This window comes from Kryptolebias marmoratus, linkage group LG15, assembly GCF_001649575.2.
Source record: "Kryptolebias marmoratus isolate JLee-2015 linkage group LG15, ASM164957v2, whole genome shotgun sequence".
Classification (NCBI taxonomy): domain Eukaryota; kingdom Metazoa; phylum Chordata; class Actinopteri; order Cyprinodontiformes; family Rivulidae; genus Kryptolebias; species Kryptolebias marmoratus.
In genome coordinates this window covers 28,679,694-28,702,312 of record NC_051444.1, presented here as the reverse complement: position 1 = coordinate 28,702,312, position 22,619 = coordinate 28,679,694, and the positions used below count along the sequence as shown (strand labels likewise).

At 36.2% G+C, this 22,619-nt stretch overlaps 2 protein-coding genes across 3 annotated transcripts in view; one reads left to right on the top strand and one right to left on the bottom strand.

Annotated features, from left to right (window-relative positions):
- On the bottom strand, positions 1–7,241 carry LOC108242113. Its single transcript, XM_037979920.1, has 6 exons — positions 7,095–7,241; positions 4,396–4,590; positions 2,011–2,237; positions 1,612–1,665; positions 1,346–1,509; positions 1–195 (listed from the first exon to the last, which is right to left on the bottom strand). The coding sequence occupies exons 1-6, from the start codon at positions 7,235–7,237 to the stop codon at positions 1–3; spliced, it is 978 nt and encodes a 325-aa protein (XP_037835848.1). The 5' UTR covers positions 7,238–7,241.
- An 11,993-nt stretch (positions 7,242–19,234) lies between these two features.
- LOC108242120 (macrophage mannose receptor 1) overlaps positions 19,235–22,619 on the top strand; it is a 9,672-nt gene continuing 6,287 nt past the window's right edge. Inside the window, exons 1-3 of one of the 2 annotated variants that reach the window (XM_025008190.2) lie at positions 19,235–19,338; positions 20,019–20,168; positions 20,859–21,074. In XM_025008190.2, coding sequence (XP_024863958.1) covers positions 20,029–20,168; positions 20,859–21,074 — 356 coding nt within the window. In that variant the 5' untranslated portion in view covers positions 19,235–19,338; positions 20,019–20,028. Of the gene's footprint in view, positions 19,339–19,927; positions 20,169–20,858; positions 21,075–22,619 lie in introns of those variants that run through there. The other variant, XM_017426740.3, reaches the window with a different exon arrangement.

Genomic DNA, 22,619 nt, shown 5'->3' with positions numbered 1-22,619 from the left:
TTAGGACTTGTAACTGTAACACAGAAAGTTTTTCTTCTGTGAACAGTTTCTGGCCTTCACACTCCCAGTGTCCTTCTTGGAGATGACTCCACAGTGGTTCCCCTGGATGGGGCAGAGGGGCAGATCAGCGTACAACATTTCTGCCCCATTCACCCACATCCATTCATCAGCCAGGAAACGCAGGCCGACCCACACCTACAGAAAACAACAAGGGTTAGATTTATAAAGGTTGTTTAAAGATCCTTGAGTTTTGTTCCCATGTACATGAGCTTTTATATAAATTGCAAAGGTAATAAGCTTTCAGCAATAAAAGCAAGCATTTCTGCCATGGAACAGCCATTTCTCATAATTAGTCTAACTAACATTTATTTAGGCTTTTATTTAATCACAAGTGTTCAGTTGTGTAAGAGAGAAACTTGTGAGAAGTGCATCAAACAAACTATTTAACAATAATGCTTTACACTCATGCTTAAACCTATACTTAACACAGCAATCAAACAGCAAAACACCACTTGATTTAGATCAGGGAGGCAGATCCAGACTGTCGCACCCCTTCAGATGACTTTGTCATTGTCCACATGGGCATAGAATTCTTACAGGAGATTGATTTAATCCCCAGATGGCACCCCTCCCAGTGCACTATCAAGAGACGATAAAGCTGCAGAGCGGTAGCCTTCTCTCTCACTGGGGAGAATCCCAATGTCTATGCTATGGTGTCAAATTTACACCAAATGTCCACCATGAGCGTGTATTACGCTCCACATGCGCATTGATTGTCCCATGGGTGTGCATTTCAGTGACCACGAGTGCTACTCTACTGCAGGGCACAAAACTCAACACATGTGCACATGCGCTGCAGCTCACGCGACCGCGTTAGCTCCACACAGAGATGAATTAGCTATGGAAGCTAGCGCCAACAAGGGTCATTTGGCAGGGATTTCAGAAAAGTGGACAATCATATGCAGGTTAATGTTTCCATGCTTTTTTTCTACACTTGTGGGGGCCCAAACCCTGGCAAAGGGCAAACTTGTTGCTCAATATCTTGAACAAAGGTGCAAAGCTTCAGCGAGACCCAGGGTCTTGTTTGTGCTGGTTCGTGATCAATCGCATAATTCTGCTCTAAGGGCATTTAACAGCTTGTTTTACCACCGTAGACCTACAAACGGAAACAATGTGTACTGATATTGTGTAAATATGGAGGGATTTGATTTGTTTCTGAAAGGACCACAGTGATGACTTTCTTTTTCTCTCTGGTGCCATATGTAGTTCAGATTTTTCTCCAGGGTTAGCAGTTGTTTTGCAAAAAATAAAATTGGATAAGTTTGGATTTTTCCAATAAACCCACCTCCTCCGTGTCAGCCGCCTTGACTTTGTTCATCACATAGTCATGTTCATTTCCGGGCTGCACGCTAAGAAGATCAAAGTAAAGATTTCTGGTGGAAGGCAGACCTCGACAGTGGTCCAACGCTTCATCCCAGGTTTTGTTCTCTTTTACCAAAAACACACTTTCTGACATGCAGACGAATGAAAAATTATTTTTGCAGTTTTGGACAGCCATCCTTTTTGTCACTGAGGTGACGGAGGCACAGTCACCGTTGTTACTCGGCTCACCAGTGTTCCAGTTTACATATTCTGACAAGCTTGTGCTCCAGTTCCATGATCCACCTGCTGGACAGGGGGAGAAAATGTGTGCAAACAGACGAGCTGACAGTTTGCTGACCCTTTGTTGGAAGGTCAGTTACATTAAAAAGCTAAACAGAGGTTAACATGTGTTTAAAAAAAAGAAAAGCAATGCTAGAAACAAAACAAAAATTGATCTGCTTTCTTTATCAAATTTAATAGCATTTATTTAAAAACATTTTTACTAAAAAAAGCCAACATGCAGATCATGATTTACACTTGTTTACAGTCACAGGACTGTCCACAGCAGATTTCTGTAAAACATTTAAAATGTTAAAAAGTTTTGATTACATACACATGAACCTCAGAATCCATTCTGAAAAGCCTTACCATCCTTGTACAATCCAATCCAGACAGGAAAATCCTGGCTAACTGAATATGCATTCTCATCGTAGCTATCCAAATTTCCCAGGTCATCATAGTTATCCTGGCAGTACGTCTGAGCCTGGGACCAGGTCTTTGTCTCAGGTATGAAATAGTACTCAGGACTGTCTTGGGCGTCGGTGGTCTTCTGACAGATGAAGAATAGTAGATTTCCACATGGTCTGGCATAAAACCTATTAGTAGATAAAGGAAAAAAATGTATGCAGTAAATTGTCTCATTCAAATTCAAAGAACAGTTTCAATTGATTGGATTTCTCAATCGTGTTTAACATTTATGCCCATCCACTGAGACTTGAAATGGCTTTAACTGCTGTTGTTCATTTTTCGTTACTATTTTCAGCTCTCAAATTAATCAGTTTGTTAACTTGATATAATGAAACTTTGGACAAGAGATTTCATTATATCATCTTGAGAAATCTGACTTGTTTTGAATAAGGCAAGCTGCTTTGTTGCCTGATTTTTTTATTAGTGAAAAACTGTAGTTTACCTTGAGCCTCAACAACCCAGAAAGATGGAACAATAATAAATAAATAAATAAAATCATTGATTTATCTACTTGCATCTAGTTTCAGCTATCAAAAAAGAGTTAACATGATATCAAAAAACTGGGATAAAGGAAAACTGTATTTCTATAAATTATTCTTGAATCACACATTTGAATTCACCAATGGACTATGCTTCTTTTGCAAAAGCAAATTAGGATTTTGTGCCTCCATTTAATTTCCTAAGGTCTCGCAAAGGAAGATGTGCGGCTCGTTTCCCCACATTTTAATGAGGTTTTCAAATGTATGAATTTTAAAAAAAAACTGTCCATAGTTATGTAAATTTCTGTGGTGGGGACATCTTCAGTGCTAATTTCACTAAGCAAAGTCAAACTGATTGCAACTTGATATTGCTCCAAGAGAGTTTTTAAACTAACAAAAAATCATGTGATGTTTTACACCTCTAGTGTAAATTCAATGATAACTTTCGGAGAGTCTCGTTGTTCATGAGATGTTTTGTTAACAGACAAAGTTGATTCCAAAAGTTAATAGCAAAGTTTTAGAAACAGATCAGTCTGCGGTTAGATAACAATTAAGTATAAGTCAGGATTGACTCTCAACTACAAATACATCTAAGCCATTTATTTAGTAGTGGTGGCCATCTTGAATTTGGTTGACACTAAATGTTAAGTTGTAGATGTACAATGCCTATAAAAAGTGTCAGGAAAACTCATTAAATATTGACTAGAGTTAACCAAGTGAGTCAATTTTTTTTAAATTAACTTATTTAATCGAATTTGTCCTCAACAGTTTTTATGTTTGCCACTCATAAATCTCAGACTGGTGAAGAACCTGGGAAACAGTTGTTGGAGCTCAGTCTCTCCCATCTCACCTGCTGAAGCTTTAACTCCTTCAGAGTGCTCATAGGTATCTTGGTGGTCACTCAGTCTGTGAGGACAGTCTGCTCTTGGTAGATTTACACATGCCCCAACAGAACTCCTGGAGATGTTCAGGGCCTTGGAAATCCTTTTGTATCATCCCCTGACTTATAATTTTCAAAAATCTTTTCTCTGACTTGAATTAGGACAGACACTTTAAAAGGGGTGAATATTTATGCAATCACTATTTTACGTTTCATATTTTTATTTGTTAGTATGACTCTGTAAAAAACTGAACTCTGAAGGTTTTTTTTAGCTTTTTGTAAAGAAGGCAGATTTATATTGACTACAATTGATTTATGACAGCAATAAAAGCAGAAATAAAAGCACAAATACTTTTCATAGGCATTGTACATCCATGACTTTATGTGTGTTCCTTTAAAATCTGCTAATGGTTCATGAGACATTTTACTTGTACAATAGACAGATGCATGGTCACATACACACACAATCATACAGGGGCAAAAATATTATTGCCCTTCTGCCTTTGGCCACAGGTAATTTTTTTTAAACTTTTTTTTTTCACAATCTGAAATGATCTGTTCAATCCAGAGGAAAACTCACTGAAATGCTTTGGTCAAACCATGATATGATTAAAGTACCACAACCTTTTTCTGAACTCTCTCTTTAGTGATTTCTTTTTTTTTCCATTTGATCACAGACAGTGTAAAAAATTCTGTTTCCTGAGGAGAAAAAAATTAATCCATCCATTCATTCATCCATTTTTACACTTCCTTTGTCTTGTTCAGAATCAGCCAGCCAATCTTGATGGCTTAAATAAATAAAACAACTGCACATAGTATGTTAAGATATCTTTTAAAAAGTAAACTATACGTTAATTTGATTTTAAACCTCTTTGACATGCCAAGAACATTTAATTATAAAAAAGCTCAAGAACAGTGTTACATTACTTTTTATCAAAGCCGACTGTGCCACAGTCTCTACTGTAGTCCTCGTCACTAAAGTCGGCAAGATTTCCATTAGTCCAGATCCAGTCATTCCCTTCACTTCTTTGTCTGTACAGACCAATCCAGACGTAATATTGGTACAACTTTATTTGGTTCAAATCTGACTCGGTATAAAAGGTGGCCAAGTCAGTGTAGTAGCTGTTAAGACAAAAAAAAAAATTAAAAAAAACAATCAAACATTACATTTGCAAAATTATTTGTCAGCATGCAAGTGGTTATGTGGTTTGAGATTTTGCTCATTTATTAGCTTTCCATGACATTGTTTAGAATGCATAATAACTTGCGGTATAGGTTGCAAAACTACTTTCTTTGTTATTTTTTATCAAATTTGTTGTCTAAAAACCTAGAATTTAATTTCCGTTGTACTTTGATTATAGAAACAATTCAACAAAGAAATTACATTATTATTGAATTATTACCAGGAAAAAAATGTTTTGAATAAGCCTAAAAACGAAAAGTGGTGCTGGCAATGTATTTACCCTTTTTGTTTTGAAATCACAACAGTTACCTTGAAAAAGCAAAAAAATTCATCTATGGGCAGTCTAAATGTCACATGAGCTCAGTATAGATCAACCTGTTTTGATAGTCGATAAAATCAACACTAGTTTAACCCCTCTAAGTAGTAAGAGCTACCACCAACCACCAAGCAAGAGACAGAATGAAAACCAACAAACTCCACACAGGTCAGAGACAAAGTTGTGGAGAAGTACAGTTCAGGGTTGGAAGATCAAAATATGCCAAACCCTAAACAATCCACAGAATACCATTAAATCCATCATTAGAAAATAGAAAGATTATGCCATCATAGAAAACCTATCAAGGAAGGGTCATCCAGTGAAAGTCATGAATCAAGTAAGAAGGACATTATTCAGAGAAACATCCAGGAGGCCAAAGAGAACCCCGATGGAGCTGGGCAGCTGTTTTGTAGAGATGTTAGAACCTCTCCAAGATGCATAGTTTTTACTTTTTCGAAATTAGTCTAAAAAGTTACTGTACCAAAAAGCTCAGATGTCATGAACATTCTGGATGTCATCTATCCAGAACTCCATTGCTTAAAGGAAAAAAATAAAGCATATCATTTGGGAATTGACACAAGGCAAACTGGAGACTTTCCAAAGATTTGGAAGAAGGTGCTGTGGTCAGATGAGACAAAAACTGAATTTTTAGGCCTACAACAACATGTCTGAGGCAAACCGTACACCTCTCATTATGCTGAAACACTATCCTCACAGAGAAGCATGGTGGTGGCAGCATTATGCTTCAAAGATGTTTTTCATTAGCATATGTTCAGAGTTAAAGGAACGGTGGACGGAAAAAAATATAACCTGTTTGAGTCTTCCAGAAATTTGAGACTAGGATAGAGGTTCACCTTCCAGCAGAAAAACAAACCTAACCTCACTGCTGTAGCAACACTCTGGTGGTTTATTAAATATCTTCATATGAGAAACTCTGGTATGATTTTAGGATTGCTGTACACAAGTGGTGCCCATTTAACTTAAAGAAGCAGAAGCAGTTTTGTGATGAAGAACTGACAAAAATTCAAGTGACTAGATGTATCAAGCTCATTAAACATACCTGATGAGACTTGCCACTATAAAATCTCAACAGGTGCCTCTACAGAATGTTATCTTTGGAGGAGTGAATACATATGAAATGTCTGTAAACCTGTGAAAGAGGTTTGTATTGAGGCACGGATCTGGGAAAGGGTAAAAAAAAGGATTTCTGCAGCATTAAAGGTCCCAGTGAGCACAATGGGTTACATCATCTGTAAATGGAAGAAGTTTAGGACCTCCAGTCGAGTCTATATGTTAGAGTGCTGCAGAAATGGTTGTCTTTCTGAAAGACTTTTCTCTCACCACATGCCAAAGTTGGAACTCTGTTTGAGCGACCATTGGGTTCTTGGCTTGGTTTGTGCTCTGACATACACTGTTAAGACCTCATAGGACTTACATATAAAGACAGGTGTGTGGTTTTCCAATCAACTGAATTTAACACAAGTGGACTCCACTTAAGTTATAGAAACATCTGAAGGATGATGACAGGATGCATGTGAGCTCAATTTTGAGTTTCATGGCAAAGGCTGTGAATAACTGTGTACATGTACTTTTTTTTAACTAGAAGAACTCAAAGAGTGCAAACCTCTGCCAAAGCCATAGCATCATTAAAAACACATACAGTCTGATCCAGATTGTGATTCAATCAGATCACAATCAGATGATCAGGATCCAGATCACCACCAAAAATTAATCAATTATGTCTTGTGACAACTCCAACTTTTCCTGAAAATTTCATCAAAAAGTGTTCATCAGATTTTAAGTAATTTTACTGAAAGACAAACAAAACAAAACCTCCTTGGTGGAGGTAATAAACTTGCAAAAAACTTTAAATACATTTTTTTCACTTTGTCATTATGAGGAATTCTGTGTAGAATTTTGAAGGGAAAACATTTAATTTTATTCATTTTGGAGTAAGGTAATATGTGGAAAAAGTGAAGTAGTGCGAATACTTTCCGGATGTGATGTATTTTTGACAAAAATCAAATCTAGACACTTTTTTAATATCACATTAAATCCTTACTAAGTAAAATGAAATATCATTTTGTAATAATTACTAATCAGGCATAAATAAAAAACAATACTCACGTCTTGCAGATGGTTTGTGCATTTTTCCATGTAGTACCACTTCTGATATGAATATATGTTTTTGACACCACTGATGTCAGTCCAAATGCACTGCTGCTGAGGAAGAGGATGTGGAGAAAGGGTCCAGAAAGACTGCTCTTCATCTTCAAAAGTCTGTTGTACAAAAAAGTGAGTTTAAACAATAGACATGTCAGGCTTATAAGAATAAATACAAAATCTATTTATTTACAGAAGATTATTTAACTGTTTATTAGATGTGGATGAGCAAATTGTTCATTGCAAGTGAAAGACCATAAAAACATTCACTTGCTACAAACCAAATAAAATGGTCATTCATTTTCATTATTCTAAGCATTATTCTATTTTGTCCAAATCTTCACCTGTCCTGATGTGTTGATTTGTTTTTTTTTTCCTGGTAGCTTCTGGTGAGAAACTCGTGCTGCTCCTGTTGCCTAATAAGCCACTAAAGTCCAACTACGGTAGATCTTTTGTTCTTTTCTACCTCACATTAAAGAAATCATTTGACTAGCAGACACACCTAAATCCAAACATCGAGCTTTTCTCATCGCTGCTTCTCCAGAGACCATTTAAGTGCTGGAAAATAAAAGGGAGGTTTTATCTATAGGCCAAACTTAAAATAAAACCTAAAAACATTTGATGTGAGTAAGAAAGCAGACAGATTAAGGAATCACTGTCCTCCTCAGCATCAGTTTCAGCAAACCACTTTTATGTTGTGCAGTTTATAAGAATGAATGTTTAAATGATGAGTAGAAATGTCAAACTGTGTTAAAGGAGAAAAATGTCAATAATCTGAAACATATTGGCACTCTGTAACAACCGTTTCTTTTACTGAAGTAAAAATTGTTTCAGGAGCTTGTTGTGGAAGAAATCAATTTCCAGGCACTGTGAGATGAAATCACTCAAACAGGTTTATTTATGTATGATGCACAACATACAGAGAGCCTTAAAGACAATTAAGAATTAACATCAGAGTCCCAGGTCTGAACAGGAAGCTGTGAATCAAAGCTCTACCTCCAGAGTCCACACTGGAGCTCATGTTGTTAGGCAAGGAGGAGACAGGAAGCAAGGTCAGTCTGGTTTCCATGAAGAGTAACAGGGTCATTTGGTGAAAACTCATAGGCTGTGGAATTTAGACAGAACATAGTCAGGTGTTATCTTATAAAAACCTTGCCACCACTGAGCGACTGAACATCATGCCCAACACATGCTCTGAGTGCCACATATTATGCAATAATCTTGCTAAAAATTGGCATTAACTTTTGGTGTCAACACTGTATGCCTGTTTGTAAAATAGCTCATCAGTCACTGAACAGATTATATTGAAACTTTCAGAAAATAATCACGGCCTGTATGTCTACAACTTGAATTTGGATTCAACCCAATTCAAGATGGCTACCACAGCTAATTGACATTGTCAAACACAAAGTGCCTTTTACTCAGTGAAGTTTACAGATATAGAGAAAAGAATTTGTGGTAGTAGTTGATAGTCATCTCCCTGACATTCTTTGAGTTTACCACATCTCACAAGGTTTTCCAATATTGCATGAGATCGTGCATCACCTCATTTACAAGGTTTGATCAAAACAGCTATAACTCTGTCACTTCTTATCATAAAAAGATTTTAGTTTGAAACTCCAGCATGAATGGTGACAAAGGATATGCATTCTTTCAGAAAACACTAAGCCTTTACTTTCATTATACATTTCATCTTTTATTCTTATAAACTACAAAAAATGGAATTGGTTTGCAAAGAAGAGGTGAGGAACATGATCCCTGGGCTTGTTTGCCTGTCTCCTTGTATTTCTTGAGCAAAATGGTTTTGTTTTTAAGCCTGTTGGTCAAGCTTCCCTTCATTTGCTAGCAGTCAAATATTTACTGAAGAACAGAGATTGTTGACTTTAGGTATCTCTGCTAATCAAATGACTCGTTTGAAACGTGGAACTTAAAATCGCAAGACACCTAGTTGGATTTTCGTGTCTCATCAAGCAGGATCAACACTTCCAGGAAATTCAAAGCAATACATCAGGACAGGTAATTACACTGACTGAATGCACTAATACTTATTTATTTGTGTGTGTGTATGTGTGTGTGTGAGAGAGAGAGCTATATATGTGGCAGTTTATTGGTATTATGCACTTTTAATAGCAATAAACACATTGTTAGTGTATGTATGAGATCCTGAGCTAAATTTATTTTCCACACAATAAAAATACATTTCTTTACACAGTTTATCCCTTTTAAAAAATTATCACCACATTTTTTTTTTCTTTCTATCTTTGTTTTTTGTACAGTAGAATTTTGAAAATGAAGGTCAGCCCCTCTGGACCCTTTCTTCTCCTCCTGTTCCTCAGCAGCATTGCACCTGGACTGACCTCAGTAGTGTCAAAAAAGTATGAACACATAAGAAAAGGTTACACCTGGCAGGATGCACAGAGCTACTGCAAGACATGAGATTCTTTCTTATTCATGTTTGTTAAATAGTAATACGGTTACTGTAGGGGTTAAATGTGCCATAATAAAGGCTGAGTTATAACCATTTTGGGTTTGCTATGATCTCTAAGCTGTGGTGACCATCTTGAGATTGACTCCAAATATTAATCAATTGTATATGTACAACCATTGATTACTTTCGGAGTTTTATTCAGTGTTGTCCAGTGGTTTACTAATGGTACAAGCACATGAACATGCACACACACAGAGGCCAAAACATAATCGCTCTGCCTTCGCTTTTGATGGAGGCAATGAGTAAAAGCTAAAACAACAAACTCTCATTTGTATGCTGACAGATTATTTTTTTAAATGTAACTGTTTGAATTTTTGTCTTAATAGCTCTTATACCGACCTGGCCACCATCTATACCCAGTCAAATATAGACAATATGGACTTGAGGAAATATTACGCCTGGATTGCACCAAGGAGAAACTCAACATCTGGGCAGAATGACTGGATCTCCAATGAAATAGACAACACCCTCCATTTACAGATAGAGGACCAATCAAACCACAATGAAAACTGTGCTGCAGCAGACTTTGACGACCAAAAGTAAAGTCAGATTGTGCTTGAGCTTTTTTTTTCCTTTTGTTTTTACCATGTCAAGTAGTTTTAAAATCCATAAGATTTACAGGTTACTGTTGAACAGGTTTTTCAACTTGCTATTATGTTGTATTTTTATTAAATGTTTTAAGCCTTTAATATGTTTGCTCTGTCCACCTGACTCATGGAACAGAGATAGAGGTGAAGTGGAGCTCCTTAAGGTGGTATCTCACTGGGCTGCAACCAGCTGGTGAACTGTATTTATGAGGGAGTCTTGAGACATTCAGTGGTTTTCAGTGTGAGTTACAAAGACAAGTGGTCCTGTTACTTGAGTTTTGAACAAATTAAAAAAAAAAAAAAATCTGTCTATGTGGCAACCTTTTTCTCAAAATGGTCACAAAATTGTCATGGGCATCCGTGAGGCAAATTGTTCAACTCCAAAAAGTAGTTTTCAGTAAACAATAATTACTGAAAAACTGGTCCAAGTATGTCCGTCTTCATTTCAAAAGTGTACTCCAGAAGATCAAATCATAAATATAAGGGCATCTACCTGGCAACAAAATGAGCCAAGGTGGGCAATTAAATAATGTGCACAGTTTTGCTACCTGTGAACACAGAAATGGGCCATGATTTTCAAAAGCTGGCTGCTCAAACCATGGCTCGTTGGTCACCTTGGCATAAACACTCAAAATTCACCAGAAAACTCACCTAATTTCAGACAATTTTCCCTTTGTTTTGAGACACCATTTAGTCTCCAACAGTTGCAGCTTAGTGAGAGACCACCTTTACTAAGTTATGCTACAAGGAAAAAAGTACTAAAGAGAGACTTTCGAAAAACATGGTCAATTTGTAATCTTGGTGTAATTTAAGATACACCAAGATTAGAACCTAGTAATTTCAGCTTGGGAAATAAATGGATTTTCCAGAAATCCAGGATCCCTTAATGCTGTTCTCATGAGATTATGAGTTAATTTGTTTTAAATAAGGATGTTCTGTTGAGTTGATCATTTTAGTTATACTTACTTTAGCAGCTGAAGCACACAAGTGTGAGAAAGTTGATCTCTCATCTTTATTAAATATTGCACAGTATTGTCAGCTCTAAAGACAAAACAGTTACATTTCTGCTTGACATGTGTTCAGTTATGACAGAACACAATTAACTGTAATATGTTATTTCATTGTTAACGAGATGGTTTACTGAATACATTTTTTTTTTAATTTATTTTTCTCTTTAAAGGATTCATGCCAAAGAATGTGAAAATCACTTCTTCTATATCTGTCAGGAGATTGTACCTGTTGACCAACTCATGTATGTAATACAGTCAATAATATTTCAAGCAAAGACTTGGGCCCAGGCTGGGGAACACTGCAGAGAACTAAATGGCAGTCTGGCAAGCTATAGCAGCTACCAGTGGTCCTCTGGTTTACTTGAGCGGGACTTTCCTGTTTGGATTGGACTCCACAAAGAAGGTAAAGACTCAAATTTTTAACCTTCATTGCTTTAAAAAGTATTTTTGGGATGAGTAACTCATTCACTGGTACAATATGAAGTCACTACACCTACCTAAATTGCTGTGTAAGGATGTAGATTAAGATTTGTAATTTATTTGACATTCAAGTACAGGTGGAATATGTTTCAGAGAAATCTGCCGCAGCTGATCGGCATTCAGCAACAAGAATGCAATATAATCTGCCCTTGCTGACTTTCCTTTTAATGAAAATATTTCCATTTGTTTGTAAATGTGGTTATAGCGCTTAGCTTAATTCAAAGCATTATTTACTTACGCTCAGTCCAATTTAACTTGGCTTCAGCCGCAAAGTGCATTGTGGGATAGACAGATTGTAAGTAGAGGGTCAGCTCCTCTGTGCGTTTAAATTTTCCACATCTGTTCTGCAGGTAACTCATGGACCTGGAGCACAAGTTTCTCTAAATTCTTAAAGTGGAGATCTGGTGAGCCAAGTACCAATGGTGATTGTGTCTCCATCACCTCATTGACAAAAAAGATGACTGCCCAAAACTGTAGCACTGTATTACCCTTCGTCTGTATCTCGGAGAATGTGTTTCTGGTCAAAGAGAATAAGACCTGGGAGGAGGCACTGGAACGCTGCCGAGGTTTCAATTTATCCAACAGTGACCTTCACTTCGATCTACTCAGTGTGGAGCCTAAAGACCATGAATATGTGTGGAACAAGGTCATGGAGGCTGAAACTAAGGAGGTGAGTTCAGTGAAAGAAATGTGTCTTCTTTGATAAATCTTTGGTACTTTATTGACTGGTGCACTCTTTTTAGAAACAGAATCTGATTTATTCTCAGTCCACTTGGTTGTCATGAGTAGATTCATGAAGTGAAATAAATAATGTCTTCAGAGAATGGGCATCCTGAACTCACTTCATTTACTTCCATTTGAAAAATGGAACCGTTTGATGAAAAATCAATCTTGAATTGTTGCATTAAGTAGGTGTCTCTTATTAGTTCAGTCTTTATCATTTTTATCACGTGGTCTCAAGACATGGAAGCTATCAAGAAAAAACTATTAATTTTTCATAAAAATATTCATTAAAAATATAAAATGCTTTAAAATCATACAATTAGGTGTGTCTTATTTGTCTAGTCTAGTGGAACAATTCAACATTAACTCTTGGGCAGAAGTTCACATGACATAGAGGTTATTTTTATTTGTCAATTGGTTTGATAATTTGTTGATGGTCTCTAAGAGAACCACCGTGTTTAGAAGGAGGAAGCTCACAGAGGTTATCTGAATGACATCTGACTGCCAGCACTGGGTCAAGCATCAGGAAAACACCGGCTACTGATTTTCTGTAACACAAAATGAGACATGAAATCCAACAACAAGTTTGAAATACAAAAATCATAGTCAGACATTAGAGAGATCAATACATCTGGGCTATCTTGAATAAGAAAATTAATCAGTTGTAGATGTACATCCAATATATACTGTATATTGTGAGAGTTTCATTCAAATTTATCCAGTGATTCATGAAATATTTTTGCTCATGGTGCAGTCAAACAGACACTAGCACACACTTGCAAAACCACAACCTTTTCCTTCAGCGGTGGGGGGTAATAACTTACAGTGCCTGCAGGGGTGAGACAGTTGCAAAGTCAAAAAGGGAACCTTGGATCAGAACTTAAACACAAAAAAATTGAAAACTAAAGCAGCTGAAACTCTGTGACAAAATGGCAACAGCCAATCTGACAAGTGACTGAGAAAACAGATGAATTCCCTTTACAAACTGCTTCGAAAGATGAACAGACAATCTCAATTTGTGATATAAAGTTAACTTGCAATTATGGATTGGCTGCTTTAACAAATGTTGAAAAAAGTGTTATTGCTGGATAACACTTGCTTCCATTACATCTCTCGTAAATCCCTACAAGTTGACACAATGATGACTCCAATGAAGTCTGAAGAAATGTTTATGAGACTCTCATTGACCTTTATAAATGTGGGACTCATTGTCTTCTGTAGGTGTGGACGGGCCTGCGTTTCCTTGCTGGTGAATGGTTTTGGGTGAATGGAGAAAAACTGTTGTACTCTGGCCTGTACAGTTGCCCCATCCAGGAGCATCGCTGTGGAGCCTTCTCCAAGGATAGCAGACTGGAAACCAGAGACTGTTCAGAGAGAAAAAACTTTCTGTGTTACAGTTATAAACCTTAATGGCACTTCCATCACTGGAATCAAGTTGCTTGAGTTGCACTTTTTTGGTCAAATCTTCAAAAATAATGCTATGCAATAACACAAGATTTCATCTGTCAGTACTTGTAGTGCAGTATGTGCTGACAGTTACTCTCAGCTACTATCACACTAAGTTTTAGTTCAATATCTGTAAAATCTACTTCATTATAGATGTTTTTTGTTGTTTAGCTGTGGTGGACATCTTGAATTAGATTTCTTCTAAAAGTTATTTGGTGGAAAATGTACATCCAATGATTAGTTTCTGAACATTTCACCAAAATCCTTCCAGTGGTTCAAAAAATACTTTGCTAACAGTCAGACAAGGTTGACTCCAACATTTAATGGCAGTGTTTTAAACAAATCTATTACATGCAATCAATTAGCACTTGGGGTATGTGTTGTGAATGATTCTCAGTTACTACCACACCATGTTTTAATTTAATAGCTGTAAAATTGACTGATATTTGATGTGGTGGCCATCTCGAATTAGGTTATTCAGTTGTGCGTACCTTGATTTCAAACCACAACCCGGAAGTTGAAGCAGGAATGAGATCAACCTTCACTGTATGCTGGTCCCAGTACAGGGTTTAAGTACCGCCTGCGTAGGTCTTACCTTGCTGCTCTGTTCATATATTCATGTTTTTAATGTGTTTAGATGTAATTAGTTATTTCATGCTGAAAAGAAAGGTCATGTAACACCATGATTGTATGAAAGTCTATATACATTTTGTTTAAAAACCAGAATAAACTTAATGCAGAGTTCATTTGGCAATTTCTCAACTTTGCAGCAGAGAAAATAAAGTTTGAACCTCTTGTATTCTGTTTGAGTTGACAGGAAAAAACTGATCTTACTTCGAGACAAGGTAGTTACACACACTGACTGTGTGTGCCGCACAGTTCACTAACGGTCCTACATCCCACACAAGCTGCTTAATGATCTCTATGTTCACCAAGGATTATACTTGTATGAACAACTTTGTTTGTGATTAAAAATAATCAATACATCAAGCAAGAGACTTAGTTTAATGCCCACTGAAGTCAGTACTGACATTCTCCATGTCTGACTCTGATTCCAAACACAGATGAACTTGCAGCTGAGAAAAGATGTCTCAGAGGCTTAGATCAGCTACAGAGTGGCTGCTTGAATTTATTTTCATCCATTTTGTTGTTTTATCTTTTCTGCTGTTTTTTTTAGGTAGAATAGTTTAGAGCTGTAGTTTTGAATTTTCAATTAGGGTTCCTAGATGTTTTGGTGACCTGTGGTAAGATGTTTTGAGTAGAAAAAAACCCCAACAAAACTGGTGATTAAAAAGTGAAACATAAGAAATTAATGTATGTCTTTTATGCTAAAAATGTAAAAGTAAGTTCTGTTTGTCCTGACTTCTAAATAAAATACATTAAAAAAAGTTCAGTTCATATTTCTGTATAAATATTTTGACATTAGACTGTAGTATGAAGCAGAGGGCTGCGGTAGCTCAGGAGCCAGTGCTGTGGTCTTGTAATCCTGATGATGCAGGTTTGAGCCCAGGTTGCATCAGGAAGAGGCCCTGAAGGGCCCCTGGTATAACTCTGGATAAGCATTACCTTACAGCTCTCTAACTTACACAACATATGTAATCTACAGAGACTTTGTTTTTTCATTCCTTCTCACAATTCTCTCAGAAGTGTAAAGTTGTTTCTGATCTGTAAAAAAAAAACAACAAAAAAAAACAGGGAAAATCCTTTCCTTTTCAAGATGGAATCTTTAAAATATCTTAAAAAATAAATGTTTTAATTAATGTGTTCATGTTATTTAATGAAAAAATTAGTCAAATAATTTTAATGAAATTTATTTGTCATTACAAGAAATGCTTAAATAATTTGATCACTTGGTTACATGAACTTGGAAATAGGTAATCCCAAATATCTACAGTAGAGACAGGCAATGATTGATCCTTATTTTACTCTATGAATGTGTTTGATATTATGTGCTCCTACAACAGAATATTTTCAACAGGAAAATCTGTGCAGGCTCTTAGTTCTTGACCAGATCTATTACCAGCTGACTGGCTAGTGAACAAGTCTGATGTGTCCAAAATAAAACAAAAAGGAGTAGAGACACTCTTGTCACTCTCTTCTGTTTTCTCCCATTTGCTTTTGTTTAGATCTCCTCAATTTTCTTTTTTTATATGTACTTTTTCATTATTTTATCCAGCAGTGAGAACTTAGTTTATCTGAAAATATTTAACTTTAGGAGATAAAAATGTGCCAAAATTGCTCACTCAAAAAGAAAGAGCTCCAGCTGGATTATCACAACTACTAGTATCACCTGAGTCCTGGGGACAAAGAATGATGATATTTACCTGGTGTAAAGTTTGATATGAACAATTCTCCTTTTCCTGATCTGATCCTTTAAACTAGTACTTTAGTACTTTAATGATCTAAATTCCAAAGTAAAAACACTTATCAAATTTTAAATCATTCCAAATTCTTGTGCATGTATTAAACCTAAACCTTAATTCTAAATTTTAAATATCCTTTTAATTTTTTTTTTTTTTTGCATCATTTACAATCCAATAGTTTTCCATAAAATTATCAAGGTTTCTTGTTGTTTTCAAAATATTTCTCTTGTTGCAGGTGTTAATTCTCACTAATCCAGGACATGGTAAACCCAAAAAGGTTAAAAACAATAACAACTGGACTTCTATTCTGTAGCTGAAGATGTTTTGCTTCTCATCCAAAGAGCTTTAATAATTAAAAATCAGAGAGTGTGGAGTTTGAGCTTTTAGATTCATATGCTGATTGCCCTCACTCTCTTCACAATAGAGGCTCGTTAGGGCCTTTGTTTGCCTGACTCACAAACGAGCCACTTTGTTCACATGAATGAAGGTGTTTATTACAGTGAAACTGAAACTGTCAGGGGATCAGGCTTAATGATCCATTATAGGTTTTAGAAAGCTGAAATCTGAGACCTCCTCCTCTGTTTAAAGTCTGTTTCTCTTGTTTGACAAAGATGGCTTCCTTCACCTCCCTCTCAAACCATCTGTCTCCTCAGTCCAAAATATGAACATTTTGGTCCCTTAAAAAAGTGTCCATTTATGCATCTACTCCTCAAGGATAAGCATGGAGCCTTGTGCTTAACATGACGCTGTTATTAATAAAGTCAAGAATGCCAACACTGAGGATGTGGGATCAGTAGAAGAAATGTTGATCTGACTTATTTATTTTTTATGACTTATTTTGCTGCATAATTAGTGCTTACCATGGCAAAAAATCTGAACTACTTTTCAGGGCCTAAAGAAAAAAAAATGAATATTTTATTTTTATTCTGCCTTGTGCATTTTATTTACAACCTTAATTCAGACAAAGTTGGGAGGTTGGAAAATAGAAAACAATGATTTACAAATCTTAAAAACCCATATTATATTCACAGTGGAATATAATAAACACATCGAATGTTTAACCTAAGAAACTGTACAATTTTTTGGAATACATTTTTTTTTATTTTATTGCAGAAACACATCTCAAAAAAAGTTGGGACAGATTTACCAAAAGCCTGTAAAAGTAAGTGGTACAAATAATAAACAGCAGCAGGAGGTTTTTGCAATGAATCACATTCATTAACAACAGGTCAGCAAGAGGACAGTAAGTTTTCTTTAAACATACTTTTTAAATAAAACAGATTTGATGTTTTCAACAATTTATGTTCTCTGTGATATGCATTGTAACAAGAACAGGATTTTTTTTTGTTAGACTGAGTCTTCAACTTATCTTTTTACATCTCTGAGGATCATTGATTGTTTTCTGTGTTGACTGGTCTGCACTTCCTGGCTGCTGAATGGGACAGACATGATTCCAATCTGCAGCCGAGAGTCGCAGAGCACCACTGAGGAACCTTAACCAAGGAGGACACTGGCAGCATGGAGGCCCAGAGACTGCTTAAAGAGAAAAAATAATAATTTATGTGTTACAGTTTCTAAATAGAAGCTACTTTGTTACACTTACCTAAACCATCACTGGCCCTATGATGGACTTGCAACCTGTCCAAGGTGTCCACCTCCTCTCGCACAGTGATGGCTGGAGAAAGGCACCAGCTCACCACGACCTGGAAAGGAGAAGTGGCTAAAGAAAATGAATGCCTGGATAGCATCTCTAATAAACCGGTACTACCTCTAATGCTCACAAACAGCTAAAGATTATACATTATTTAATATTAAGACTATTTTGAAACTACTCAAAGAGCTTAAGAATATCTGTTGTATCTGACAGAAGCTAATGCAGATATATATATTTAACTTCAGGTCTTTGACATTTTAGTGTCTAAAACTATGAATTAATAATTGTCCCACTTTTAAAATAAAATGCCTTCTAATTTAACTGTTTGACTTTGAAACAAAAAAGACTCCTTTTTTTAAAATTACAATGATTGAGTAAGGTCTGGCTAGACTTTGTTATTTATTTTTTATTATTATTTGTTTATATTTGGGAATTTTCTAAATTGAATACGAATTTTAAAAAATACTACTCAAACATACAACTCAATTAAAAAAGCTATTTCTCTATTGTTGCAACATTACATCTTTATGCTGTCAAACGTAGTTGTGATAAAGTAGTAAAAATATTTAAAACTTGACACTTTAAAAAGTAGTGAACCAGTCTTGTGTTGGAGTAAAAAGAATCCACTGTGATCAATGTTCATTTATGTTTATTCACTGGAATGTTGGCAAATTCACAAAACTAATTTTGTGATTAAGATATTGCTATATGTGTTTAAAATGGATTTCTGATCTTAACAGAGCTGTTTTGTCTTCAACACCTCTAATGTATAAATTATATTTCTTTCCCAGCAACTTCATTTTAGGGTGGCACAGTGGTGCAGAGGGTTAGGGCTTCTATCTCAAATCAAGAAGGTCACACAGACACATGAGACAACCACACACAGTCTCACCTATCAGTACATAAAGTACCTGACATGTACTGTATTTTTTTTGGGCAATGAAACCAGAGTTCCTGAAGAAAACCCACGCATGAATGGGGAAAACATGCAAATTCCACCCAGAAAGGCCCCAGCTGAGATTTCGCCATGTGACCTGGCTCTGAGTTGACAGCTCTAACCACCTGCACCACAATTTTGTTATTCCCAATTTGTTGTCATTCACCACATATTAATACTTCAACATTTTAACTATCATTTGCACAAACCACACAACATAGAGTCAGTGTTTGTTCAGGTTGATATTAGGGAGCATCAGCCCATTGCTTCCTTTTATCACTTGAACAAAATTTATTTTCAACTCTGTATGTAAATCTTCCTTTCATTTGCCAGCAGTCAAATTTCTACAGAAGCCTCAGCAACGAGATGGGTGTGATTGTGGATTTTAAGTGTGTCAGCTAACCAAATGACTAATAAAATGACAAGATGTTAAAATAACAAACCGTCTAGTTGGACTTTGGCGGTTCATCAAGCAGCGTCAATGCTTCTAGAAAAAAGGGACCAAAACACATCAAGACAGGTAATTACACCCATTAAACACATTAATGTTTAACTTAATGGAATTATAGGACAGTTTTGTGTTTCTTATGTATTTTTATGCTGTTTTAAATATGCAATAAAAAATAAATAAATTTCCAAGTCTACATGTGACTCAAGCTAATTTTTTTCTTTGCTACTTAATTAAAAATGCATTTTTTTCTATTGTAACAAATGTGAGACTGCAGCTTGGTTAAACATGAAGATGTTTGTGTGGTGATTTGGTTTTTTTCTGTGTTTTGTTTTATTTCTGATTTAGTTTATTGGTTTGTGTTTAGTTTCTGTTTTTGTGTTTTTCACTCTCATTCCTTCTCAGTCTATCTCTCTCTCTGCATTCCTGCCACGCCCACCTACACCTGTCAAAGTCTGGTAATCATGTCACCTGTCCCCACTTACCTGATTGTCCTCAGCACTTTAAAACCCGCTCATTTCTGTCTATACTCCGCTGGTCCATTGTCGTTGTTTTGCCTGTTGTCTTGCCGTCTGTTCCTGGTTCTGTTGCTCTGTGCCCATGTTCCGTTTGTCTTTCTGTTTTGCTGCCACGTCAGCTTTTGTTTTCATTTTGTTTCTTTAGTTTAATAAATTAGTTTCTGTTCCTTTTACTATGAGTCTGCGTTCTGGGTTCGCCTCCGTCTCCATCGTTCCTGACAGTTTGTATAACAGCTTTTTCAGGATGAAGAACAGCATTTCTGGGCCCTTTCTCCTCCTCTTCCTCAGCAGCCTTGGATCTGGACTTACATCAGTGGTGTCAAAACAATACATGTACCATGAAAAATATTTGACTTGGGAGGAAGCACAAAACCACTGCAAAAAGTGAGTTTTTTAAAATTCCTCTTTGTTAAAAATGCAACATCATTAACTGACTATAATATATTGATTTTTTACTTCTGCCTGTGCCACTGTTACCTCCTTGCTTGCTGCTGTGAAACATCACCTTCCCCCAGGCTATCAACTAACTATCTAGATAGATAGCCATTTAGATAGATAGCCATTTTCCTACAGGATTTTATCTAAAATCTATCTAAAAGCTACAGGATTTTATCTTAAATCCTGTAGGTAAATGGTGTCTAATATCTTTTCAGCAACAAGACTGGCATGCTCATGAAATCAACACATAAAAAAGAAACTTATCAAAGATTAATGGCTTTGGCTATGAAGCCTCATCATTTGGTTCTGAATCCTGTTCAAAATTAATGACAGTAAAGCTGAAATTAGGTGTGATCAAATGAACTGGACATCTTTGAGTTTTTGCCAGACTGTCTTTGACTTTGATGAAATAAACAACATTTTTTTAACTAGCAGGTTAATTTGTCTTGCCTCAAAAAATGGGAATACTACTTTCTCAAAATGATAGACTTGTGATCATTAGGGCAGAATGGCTTGGTTGTTATCCATGAATTTCAGTGCACTAGTTGAGCAGAAACACGCATCACAAACTATCACTTCTACAATGCTGACAAATTATTTTGCCAATGTAACTGTTACATTTTTTTGTTTCAAAAGACATTACAGGAACTTGGCCACCTTCTATGCCCAGTCAGATGTGGACAGTTTGGTCTTGAATCGATATCACACCTGGATCAGTCTGCGTGAAGACAAAAATAATGGCAGCGGCTGGAATTTGTTCTCGTCTGAACTCAAAAAAATCTTCAGAGACAGCAATGAGAATGACCTGAACAGCACTGATGTTTGTGCTGCAGTAAACTACGATCACAAAACGTAATGTAATCGTCTGACATTTGTTTGGGTGTTTGTTTTTCTGGTGCAAATCAAAATTTCATCCACTCCCCTAAAATTTAACAATTTAGTAATCATTACCTGCATTTTGTAGTAAACATTTTTACACTGAGAAACTAATATCCAACAATCTAATGATTTGTGGTTTAAAACACTTGCACTATGCACAAAAAAAAAAACCAAACAAACCTGTAAATATAGAAATACAGCACATAGTATTCCTTATCACAGATTTAGTTTTTACTGGTTTTGCAGTAGGAAAATGCAATTATGGGAGTTTAAGAGCTTTGGTTGGTTAAGCTGTTGTCATCATTGTCTCTGGTCACAACTGGTTTTGTTAGTCCAGGGTGTGGAGTTTGTGAGTGTGCACCTAGAAGGTGAAGGCTCCATGTATGGAGCTCTGGAGAGGGGCAGCCTGGTTGGTGTTGGTCCCAGGCATGTAGTTCAGGAGCTGGCATCCCAGGCCACTTTTACACTGTAGTCGTAGGACCAAGAAACCAAAATAAATAACAAGTAAAACAAGACTTTTCAGAAGTGATAGAGCAGGAAATGTTACACCTTTGTAGGCGAGGTAAAAGACTCTGTTACACGATTCCACTGACTGATCACCACAAGTGCACTTTCAATTTATGTTCACAAAGGCAGTGATTCGGTTTATGCCAATTTTAAGATTGCACATCGTACTGGGTTAATTCAGATTAACTACTAAAGCATTGGAAGTTCACTTTGGCTAATTAATAAATTAAAAGTGCTGAGATTATGTGCTTGAGATATTTTTAAGTGTCTGAAGCCATGAAATTCAAAACTGAAAAACTCAAATCTGCCTGTTTTAGGTTTGAAAATGTGAAACAAGGACCAAACAACTCATTCAGTGAAATAATCAAATATTATATATTATTATTATAATATAATGTCACATTCCCAGTTATAAATATAAAACCACCCACATAATTTTTATCTTCTCTCATCCTTAACTTTGAATTATTTAACTTCAAATTTATTTTATTATTTGAAAATTTTCATCACAAATTATTGTTGATTCAACTCCAGAAGAAGAAAAAGAGCTTATAATGCTCCAACAGTTGTCCGTTTTATATTCCAACAAGAAAATCTGATTCAAGAGTCTTTTTTCCTAGCCTGGAGGTAGTAGAACTTACCATTTGTCCCTTAATGTCAGAGGAATTTGTGTCTAAACAACCAATTCAGAGACACATACTTGATAGAAAAGAAGAGTGATTGAAAGTTGTGCTGTGCCCCTACAGCAAAGACAAGAGCTCTAAAGAATAAGAGTATGAGTGTTGTGGTCTGTTTGACCAAACAATGTCCTGGATTTTTCAGACCGTAGGAATGTTATGTTATGTTGCAATTGATTGATATATAAAAAAAAAAAAAAAAATTCCCTTCTCACCCTCCGCGGGTGGTCTTTGTTTCATCCTCTGAGCTCGGGTCCTCTACCAGAGGCCTGGGAGCTTGAGGGTTCTGCGCAGTATCTTGGCTGTGCCTAGAACTGCACATTTCTGGACTGAG